The sequence below is a fragment of the Physeter macrocephalus genome, chromosome 6 (assembly GCF_002837175.3).
Source record: "Physeter macrocephalus isolate SW-GA chromosome 6, ASM283717v5, whole genome shotgun sequence".
In the NCBI taxonomy this organism is placed as follows: domain Eukaryota; kingdom Metazoa; phylum Chordata; class Mammalia; order Artiodactyla; family Physeteridae; genus Physeter; species Physeter macrocephalus.
Window position 1 is genome coordinate 29482846 of NC_041219.1, and position 10919 is coordinate 29493764.

General features: G+C 42.9%; 1 protein-coding gene across 1 annotated transcript in view; it reads left to right on the top strand.

The window, feature by feature from the left end:
• Positions 1 to 10919, top strand: part of AMDHD1 (amidohydrolase domain containing 1) — an 18991-nt gene that overhangs the window by 1636 nt on the left and 6436 nt on the right. The window contains exons 2-6 of the mRNA XM_007125130.3: positions 705 to 811; positions 2202 to 2266; positions 4240 to 4517; positions 6730 to 6955; positions 7939 to 8063. Of these exons, the coding sequence (XP_007125192.1) occupies positions 705 to 811; positions 2202 to 2266; positions 4240 to 4517; positions 6730 to 6955; positions 7939 to 8063 (801 nt within the window). The remainder of the gene's footprint in view (positions 1 to 704; positions 812 to 2201; positions 2267 to 4239; positions 4518 to 6729; positions 6956 to 7938; positions 8064 to 10919) is intronic.

Consider the following 10919-nt stretch of genomic DNA (forward strand, 5'->3'; position numbering starts at 1 on the left):
GGCATGTTGGATCCTCCCGGACCGGGGCACGAACCCGTGTCCCCTGCATCGGCAGGCGGACTCTCAACCACTGCGCCACCAGGGAAGCCCTGTGTGTTTGTTTTTAATTAACAAAGGAATAAAAACATTCCCAGTGTTACTGTCAAAAACTTGTTAAAATGAGTTAACAGAATTGCATGGATGTAGGAACCTAGGGCTAGTTGATGGCCATACTCCACGGAGTTCTGAGGATCCAGACCCCTACTGTCTTGCTCAGCTGAGCGCTGCCCTCTTGCTCACAGGCACTCCAACATCCAAGATTGCTGTGCCATCTCTCATTATGGTGTCTACATTCCAGCCAGTAGGAAGTAGGCAGAGAAAACGATCCTCTTGGCTAGAACTTAGTCACATGGCCACACCTGGCTGATGGGAGACACGGAAAGGTAGTCTTTATTCTGGGTGGTCATGCCTCCAGCTAAAATTTAGGAATCTAGCACTGTGGGAAAAGGGAACATTGATCTTGGGGAACAATTAGCAATCTCTGCTACACCTGATTTGACTTTTTGCCTTGCATGTGGCTAGAGTCAATTTCCAAAGACACACACTCAAGAAGGAAATACAATAAATATTGCCTGACACCAAAAGGCATCGATAACGTGATCATTGGTCAACATTTTCACAATATTTCCTCCAAAGTTAGTAATAATTGCTTGATTTTTATTCAGAGATGGGTTCATAAAAGCCATCGGTCCTGCTGATGCTATCCAAAAACAGTTTTCAGAAGAAACATTTCAAGAAAGAATTGACTGTTCCGGGAAATGCATCTTGCCAGGTATTAACCTCTTTTTCAGTAAAGCCCTGAAAGCAGTTTTAGTAGTGTAAAGAGGAAGAGTAGTAGCTTGTTTTAAACAAGGTCTCACAATAATATGAAAATATAATAGCTACCATTTATTGAATTTCTACTAGTAAATGTCTAGCTGCTTTACAAATGCACTTTCATGTTGAATGAAACCGAACTGCCCTGGAAGGTAAGTATCATTATCTACACATTGCAGATTAGAACACTGATGTTTAGGGGTGAAATATCTTACCCAAGATCTCTAAACAGGTAAAGGGCAAGCTGGGAGTCACACCCATTCATTCACTCCACTTCTTCCCACTCATATGCTGAAGAGAACCAGCTGTGCTGGGTTTGGGTTCAAAAGCTGTTGGAAGAATTTTATTAACTCATGGCATAGGGGAAGCAAAGACAGCAAATTGCTCTCTGTAATTCCAGAATATACTCTAAATTTGTATAGAGTATGAAACAAAGGACCCATCTCCAGGCAGAAAAAAACATAAACCAAGAAACCCTAGAGATTTCACTGAAGTTCATTTGTATCTTTAGTGATTGATAACAGAATCAGTTTATTAACCATTATCTCCTGTGTTTTCTGTGTTTTGTGGCTTTATGTAATCCTCTGAAACAAATTTCCAAATTTTGAGTTCTGCGCAAACACAGAGGCTAGGATTTATACTTGTGTGCTGTGCGCATCTGACAGAGCTTCTACTATCTGGCCCTTGGGGGTCAGGAGAGAAAGTCAGGATGAAATCTCATGAGAAAGAGCAAAATATGGTAGAGAATATATCGTAGGGACTTTTGATTTTACTCCGATCGGAACCGCTAATGAACCATTTAATCCATAAGGCACTTTGAATGTTCTGGAAGGACAGACTTTACCAAATTGTACTGGAATAAACAAAAGTTTCATGTGACCATTTTATAGTTTCTCTTTAATTAAAATATTTTTCTTTCTTAAAGAAAGATTCATCTTTCTGATTTTATAATTTTCCTGCTCAAAGTTGAGGGTAGGGATAGTATTATTCTTTTTCACACTCAGATTCTTCCTTGGTCATATAGTCCTTGGTTTTGCTCAGCTAATAGATTTGACATCCTGTTTCAAAAGGTTGCTTGGTGAGCATGGATTTATTGGGCAAAAGGAGCTGTATTTCTTTAGGGGACATTTTCATCATGTTGAGTCACCCTCCTCCATTAGAGCCTTCTAGACCAACCATGCAGGGAGTCTTCTTGGAACCACACAGACAAATTCTCCCTTCTCCACCCTCCTCCAAGATGGCTGACCACCATCATGCTTTCCTAAGAACCGTATAGTAGAGTCTCCCTGCTGTCTAAGTGCTTTCTGTTTCTTAACTTTAAACGTGGTTTTATTTATTGATTACAGGTTTAGTGGACGCACACACACATCCAGTATGGGCTGGTGAAAGAGTTCATGAGTTTGCGATGAAGGTAACTGCAATAAACAATGGCAAATCAAAATAAAACACAAATATAGACGTGTTTTTCTAGACTTTGTAGGCTGTTAGGCTTTACAACAAATGTCTACATGTCTTTTTAACGGATATTTTTACTGCCTTGGACTATGGAAATAAATTACAACAAAATTAACCAATTTATAACTTGGTACCAAATCTTTATACTGTGCCCAGGGCTATTAGTCATTTCAAGTATAATAGTTTTCAAGATGTTTTAGCTGCTGAATCCTCCTTTTAAAATAGAGCTGACCTGCTTTGCTCACTAATTTCTCCTCTCTTTTCTTTTCCTCATTCCATCCCTTGGTAGCCTTTGAAGGGACTCCAGGAAACAGTATGAAAATCACCATTCGTTAGGGTCCAACTTGGAAAAACATATGATTAATCACAAAAATAAAATGTCTTATATTGTTCCCACTTTTTTGCCAGAAAAATGAGGCTTATTAAGAAACATAAATTGTAGTCTTTGTCAGTCATTAATTAGCTGCAGTCAACCCTCAAATCCCTGGTTTGAGCCATTTTCACATTGTTTATTTCCTTGTTTTTAGTAGACTTTATTTTTTAGAGCAGTTTTAGGTTCACAGAACAATTGAATGAAAGGTACAGAGATTTCCCATATACCACTGCTCCCTGCCCCCTACCCAAAGCAAAGCCTTTTCCATTTTCAACATCCCTGACCAGAGTGGTACATTTGTTACCATGGATGAACCTACACTGACACATCATTATCGCCCAGAGTTCATAGCTTTCATTACTGTTGACTTTTGGTGTTGTGCATCCTTTAGGTTTGGGCAAATGTATAATGACATGCCCCCACCATTGTAGTATCATACAGAGTAATTTTACTGCCCCCAAAATCTCTGCTCTGCCTGTTCATCCCTGTCTCCCCCCAGTCCCTGGCAATCACTGATCTTTACTGTCTCCATAGTTTTGCCTTTTTCAGAATGTCATAGAGTTGGAATCCTACAGTACGTAGCCTTTTCAGGTTGTTCCCTCCATGTCTTTTCTTCACACTGTTTTTTAAAAACCTGTGCAGCCTAACAGCTAAATTGGATTATTTCAGAAAAAAAAAATTCTTCAAAAATTGTCTACCTTTCTCAACAATCTAGAACTGTTTTTAAGACTTTATTAAATCATTGAATTTCAGAGCCAAAAATCAACCTTAGAGATTTACGGTCCAGTTCTCTCATTCTGTGATACAAAAAGTGATGCAAAAAGGCCAAACCCATCAGGTGTTTGTTTTTTTTTTAACACGAAATGAACGAAGATCATTTATTATAAAACCATTGAAACTTTCCTTTAAAAAGCTCGAGTTTGCAATAACTTGAACGTGACAGAATTAAGAACAGAAGGGAAGGGTGTGACTAAGGGAGCCCCCCAGGCCGGCACACTTTGTTTGCACCACACTCCCTGCTGCCCAGAGTAACAGGGGTCCAGTGGGGTCCCAGAAAGAGCCTCTTTATTTGCTTGAGTGACAGAGGTCAGGCCCGAAACTCTAGGTGGCCAAATACTGAAGAGTGGAAATGCTCTGGGTCTCTTAGTGGGGACTTGAATAACCACAGTGAGGTCCCTAATCACCTAAGCTTTGCTTTCTCATAGGTACTGAGACTAGCTGGTACACACCGGGACTGACTGGGTTGTTAAAATACCGAAATACTTTTGTACCTGTTGGTAAACTGTCGCTAGCCTGAGGCCCCAAGTCCTCCCCACATCTCCCATTTCTGCCACCCCAGTCCCTGCCTGAAACACCTCTGACCCCCTGCAACTCCCCACCACCCTGGCAGAGCGGGGACTTCCAGAACTGTGTGCCCCACCATCCTTCCTGATCGGTTGGTGCCTGTGCCATATCGATTGTCAGTCATGTCGAATATCACCCCTGTACGTAGGTTCTGTAGACCTGCCTGCAACCTCCCTGCATTTTGCAGACCTAAGGGTGAACCGTGTGTTCAGTTGGCAGGAGCCACATACATGGATATCCACCAGGCTGGAGGAGGGATCAACTTCACGGTGGAGCGCACGCGCCAGGCCTCGGAGGAGAAGCTGTTCAGCTCCTTCCAGCAGCGGCTTGGGTGCATGATGAGGGCGGGGACAACGCTGGTGGAGTGCAAGAGCGGTTACGGCCTCAGCCTGGAGACGGAGCTCAAGATGCTACGCGTGATTGAGCGCGCCCGGCGGGAGCTGGACATCGGCATCTCAGCCACTTACTGCGGGGCTCACTCGGTGCCAAAGTAACCTCAGCCGAAGGGACCGGGGTTTAACTCAGGGTATTGAGAACGCAGAAGGGCTCATGTGGCGCCTAAGTGGGGCTGCGTTCTCCAGGGAGTGAAGGTGCACCAGCACATTAGCTCTTGCAGAGGGACCAGTAGAGCCTTTGGAAAGGTGTTTTGATTTCAACCTTCAGGCATCTCACACGCATGGGTTTAGGAAGGCGGGCCCCACCAGACCCATTCGTTTGCGAGTCCCTTAATAATGAAGGAAGAGGAGATGTTCAAAACTCTTGGTTAACAAAAAGAAATTCCCGGGCTTCCCTGGTGGCGCAGTGGTTGCGCGTCCGCCTGCCGATGCAGGGGAACCGGGTTCGCGCGGGAGAGGCCACAACAGAGGAAGGCCCGCATACCACAAAAAAAAAGAAAAAAAGAAATTCCCGATAGGTCCTTTAAAATGACAAATATTAATTTAAATAGTTTCCCATGACAGTGAGCACAAAAGCACATCAGGAATTGAGTAACACCCCGTGGGAGGTAGATCAAATCTTGAAGTCAAGATGACTTAGGGAGGTTTTTATTTTTGTTCACCTGTTTGCTTGTTTAGCAGCAAACATTTTTGTTTTATTGCTGTAAATGTTTTTTTCAGCTTTCCTCGTTATCTAAAAAGTTCCTCCTGTATGGATTTGCTATAGAGAATTCTCTCCGCTTCTGCTTCCGCATCTCATCCATCCGGAGTTACTAGATCAGAAGGCCCGCAGTCCCAGAACCAAACGATCCAAAAGAAATCCAGGACTTGAAAAGTCACAGGGCGTCTCCAAAGTCTTAGTGCAGTTTTAAGTTGTGATAACTAACTCAGATAATAAATGCTGCAGGCTTACAAAAATGGTTTAATCACATAAATAGCCCATTTAATTAAGTCATATTAATAAGTTAATTAAATCTTTTAAGGTTAATCATTTAAAAAATTTTTACGTTTATTTTAGTTCTGTGAACTTTGACAAATAAAATTTTAATGTTAATATTTCATTTACCATCTTTAATCAAAGGAACTAAAAAAATTAACATTGAAATTATTATGAAAAATTTACAGAACTAAGTAGAAAAGAAATATAAATAATTAATATTTCCAATGATGTTTGCTGTATGTTTTTAGCATTTATACTTCCGAAATTATTATGGCTTGAAACTGCACTAAGACTTTTGGGATATCCTGTCTATTATAGTCTGTTTTTTTTTTTTTTTAGTAAGAAAGACAATGTGACATGGCAAAAAAGTCTCAGGCTTTGGAGGGACACCACACCTGGGTTCGAGTCTAGCTTAGCTACTTCCAGCTGGGTGATTTTGAGTTAAGTTTCGATCACTTAACTTTTCTGAACATGAATTGCTTATCTGTAAATCAGCTAAATAACATCCTTATCCTATATGGTTGTCTCGAGAATTAGAAACAGCATATATAAGTGCCTGTCTCCTCAGAGCCCACCTCTATCTACCCACCCAGACGGTTTTGGCTGAGAGCCTTCTGTGTGCCAAACACAAGGCTGAAGTTTTACAGAAAATTTCTCCATCTGCCAGTGAACCTCTGAGGTCTGATCTTGATCCCTGACGATAAAGCCTGAGACCCAGAGGATGCCAAATGACGTCTACATCATGTGTCCAAAGTTATACGGCTAGCAAGTGGCGCAGCTCTGTGTCTGCCTTCAAAAGCCCAGAACTTTCTCATATATAACTACCCCAGAATCTTAGAAGGAATTTCAGGGCCTCCTACTATCTTCTTCCCCTGTGTCTGATGAGACAGAAAGCCTTAGGCAGATGCTTCTAGAAACAGTGTGGAGGAAGAAAAAGTCAGGGTAATAGCTTGGCCCAGGTAAGGGGCTCACGGTTGGGTTGTCAGGGAAGCATCCAGGATGTCCTCTACGTGTCCTTGACAAGAAGATTCCGTTTTTCAGCCAGGCATTCCCAAAGGCGACCCAGATGTGCCAGAATGGATAAACCATCTGAGTCTCTGCCTATAGGGTCATTGTATACAGAAGTCTTATCAATACCTCTGCTATGTAGGCTCATCCCAATTGCTAAGAGTCCTGAGTTATAGCTTTGATCTTCTCTTTACCTTTCTGAGGCTTGGGGTCATTTACCTACAATTTCTCAGGTTCTCCAAGTGCCAAAAAAACCCTTTCTCCAATTAAAAAAAAAAAAAAAACTTGTCCACGGTAATCTCACTTTCTTCTTCCCTCAGAGGAAAAACTGCTACTGAAGCCGCTGATGACATCATCAATAACCACCTCCCAAAGCTGAAGGAACTTGGCAGAAATGGGGAAATACACGTTGACAATATAGATGTGTTCTGTGAGAAGGGCGTCTTTGATCTCGATTCCACCAGAAGGATTCTTCAAAGTGGGAAAGATATAGGGTTACAGATTAACTTCCATGGGGATGAACTCCACCCAATGAAGGCTGCTGAGGTATGGGTGACCTTTTGCTTTTCCTTTGTCAACACTTGTGCTGTGGAAAACTTAATGAGTTTGTTCAAAGGAAGAAGTAACCATCTGAAAAGATAGAGAATGGGGAAATTTGTTTGAAATATGTGCAGGTTGGTGTGGTTGAGCCTTGGAATCCCAGACTTTTTTGCTGATCATTTACTTTTATTATTTCCTCCTGGTGATACTAGTAGAAAAAAGAAGTACCTTTGTGATCTCATTTACTAAATTCACAACCTATTTTGATTGGCACACAAAGCCACCCTAGCGCAGTCTGTTAATTTCTCATGTAGCTTCTAGGGTCTTTCTGTGGCAGCATCCAGAGGACTTTTAGTGGAGCATACCATTAATAGCCACAGGATGATTTTCAAATCTATGTGTCTTTTCCAGATTAATTTATTCATGCTTTCTACAAATATTTGAGTATCTGCTGTGTGCCGGGCACTGTTCTAGGCACTGAGAATTCAGCAGTAAGACACACAAAGTCCCTGCAGTTGGGGGTCTAGCTCTTTCCTCTAAGCCCTGGAGCTACATAAACAACTGCGCTTGGGGCATAAATACAAATGTATATAGTCTACATGTGTCTCGACCACCACACGTTCAATATGATCTCTTAATATCACGTCCAAATCTTATCCTGTGTTTCCTGCCCCAGTGAATGACGTCATTATCCATCTGTTGCCTAAGTCGAGACCCTGGATATCATTTTGACTCCTCCCTCCCCCTCACCTACTGCATTTCAGCCAACCAGCAAGTCCTCCCAACTCTCCTCCTAAATATCTCTGGATCCACTTCACAACACTGCCCACCTCAGATCACCGAGCTTGTGCTCGTGAGAGGTAGTTGGCAAGAAATCTTAATAATAGAGTGCTGTTTATTTTTGCAGGAAAAACCATTTGCTGGCACGTTATCGATTTGTTGTTGCTGTTGGTGAAACTTCTCTCTGTCTCTCTGCCCATTCTGTTTAGCTCGGGGTGGAGCTGGGAGCCCAGGCAATCAGTCACCTGGAAGAAGTGAGTGATGAAGGCATTGCTGCCATGGCAGCAGCCAGGTGCTCTGCTGTCCTCCTACCCACCACGGCCTACATGCTGAGGTGAGGTTGTTTCTCCCCCCAACATGAGAGCTGCAAGTATAAGCTGTGGAGACACAGACTTCCAAGATGCCCAAATATTCATCACCCTTACAAATCCCTTAAAAATGCAGATCAGGAAAACTTAGCTCATGGAAGATGCTAATACTGGTATGATATTTGTAATGAATTACCCCGAGGAAGGAGCTTAGACCCAAATTGTGTTTGAGTGGCGGGATTACTGGGGAGAGTGGCGCTTTCTTTTTCTTTCTTCCTCATTTTTGGAATTTTCCAATTAAAAATCAATATGCATTCCTTTTATAATTAGAAAACAGTGATATAGGCTTTATACTTTAAAAAACATGCATAAGATATTAGGGATATTTCACAGTATTCTGAATCTGAATGAGCTGCTTTCTAAGAGGATACAAGTGGGGACCATAATCCTCATAAATCCTGGGAGTGGGAGGAAAGAGGAGATGTCTAAGTATATTTTGTGGCATTTCCCCGGGGATTTGGCTGTGTGCCCTCAATGGATTGAGCCCATGTAGTCCATCTTTTATCACGGCCATTGCTCCAGTTCAGATATGAGACCTGAGGTCTCCTGACTTATTGAACCACTTCCATGATGGCCACTGAATTTGTGGTCAGAAGGTCCAGCATTCAAGAGGCAGTTGATTTCCTCTTAGGATGGGGTGCTTTCTCTGCGGTTGTGATACATGGTTTTTTGTGGGGAGGGGCATGATTCTGCAGTTACGATCTTAGGACAGTGGTTCTCAACTTGGAGTGATTTTGCTCCTCGGGATATTTGATAGTATCTGGAGACATTTTTGGTTGTCACAACTAGGGAGTGTCACTGGCATCTAGTGGGTAGAGGCCAGAGATGATGCTAAACATCCTACAGTGCATGGAAAAACCTTCTACAACAAAGAATCATCCAGTCCAAGACATTAATTGTGCTGCGATTGAGAAACTCAGCCTGAGGGATTGGAAATACAGGTTCAAGTAACTTTTATAAGGGAGAAGAAAGGAATATCGCAGTGCTTTTTTCAAATTTATTATGATTTTATACACATATATATAAAATATTATACATTTCTCTTATTACTATTCTCTTAAAGAGTAGACATAATGTAGGTTACTGTCAGGAAATATCCATCAATAACTGTTCTCAGTATGATCAGCTGCTTTTCTTGCAAATCTCAATACTCATCAGAGTCATCAATCAAGACTTAATCTGGTTAATTTTCTACCACCCAAGGAATAAGTTTTTACAAAAGAAAAGGATTCCTTTAACTCACCTTGAGTCTCTTAAGACAGAGCAAAAATCTGAGACTTGCCGTGCTGGAGGGCAGTTCAGCATTAAAAGTCTGAACTTTGTCCCTATGCCAGTGGCAGCTGCCACGTGCCATCACAAGATGGGTTTAACATCCTGTTTGGATGACGGGGCAACCAAAGAGAAAGCCACGCTCTTCTCTGGATTCTCTATTTCTGTATTTCTCTGATCTCTCCATCAGGAGGAACCTGCAGGTTTCCCCTCTGCGCCCTGAACTCTCTTGACTCTCATTTCCAGAATAACCATTACCTTATGCCACTCAAGGGCTTCTTTTAATCATTATTTTATGCATCTTTGTGTATAATATTTAAATTTATTCAGGACACATTCACCTTAGTTTATCTGGAGCCCCCTTTAAAATTTTACTGCCTTGTACATACATATATTTTTCATCCTTAAGTAGTTCGGGAAAGGGAGGGGAGGCCATCAGAGTGACCGGCAGGGAAATTTTAACGTCTGCCCTTTCCTCACTCTGTATCTCTGCTTCACCCACCTCTCTCACGCATTGTCCTAGCAGAGAAATACTATTTTAAGTGGTCCTGGAAACTGCCTGTCGTAGACTGGGAATGCTTCAAGGGCAAGTGTCATCTCTGTACCCCCAATCCTTGATTAATTTCTGTATTCAACATGCATGTTGGGGGCCCACTACTTGTCAGGCACTGTTCTAGGCACTGTGGATCCAGCCACAAGTAAAACAGAGTCTTGTCATCAAGGAGCTTACGTTCTAGTGGGGAGAGACAGACAATGTGCAAACCGACCAATGAACATAGAAAATGTGAGGTAATGCTTGGTGCCGTGAAAACAATCCAAGTGAGGCGAGAGGATAGAGAGTGTTTGAGGGGAGGGTGCTGTGTTTTTAGGGTGGTCAGGGAAGGCCTTCGGAGGAGGGGACATTTGGGCAGAGACCTCTAGGAAGTGACGGAGCAAGCCATACCTGGGGGAAGGAGCCGGGATAACTAGAAGAGTGTTCTGAGTGGATGGACGGTGAGTGCAGTGGTAGAAATGCACTGAGAGTATTTGAGGAACAACAAGAGTGAGGCCAGAGAGGCACAAGCCAGGCAGGGAGAGATAGGAGACGAGGCCAGAAAGAGGGGCAGTTCTTGAAGGGCTGAGTTCATGGTGCAGACAGGAAGCCCACGGGAAGCCACTGAGAGTGGTTAAAAGCACAGCGATATGATCTAACTTATTTTTCTAAAAAATCCCTCTGGCTGCTAGGAAGAGAATACATTTTAAGGGGCTTGAGGGTAGAAGCAGGAAAGCCAGTTAGAATGGTCTTAACAAATATCCTAGCAAGCAATGACGTTGACTTGGATCCAAGGTGGTAGCAGAGGGATATAAAAATGAGTTGGATTCTGGATATAGTTTTGTTTGTTTGTTTGTTTGTTTTGCGGTACGCGGGCCTCTCACCGTTGTGGCCTCTCCCGTTGCGGAGCACAGGCTCCGGACGAGCAGGCGCAGCGGCCATGGCTCACGGGCCCAGCCGCTCCGCGGCATGTGGGATCTTCCCGGACCGGGGCACGAACCCATGTCCCCTGCATCGGCAG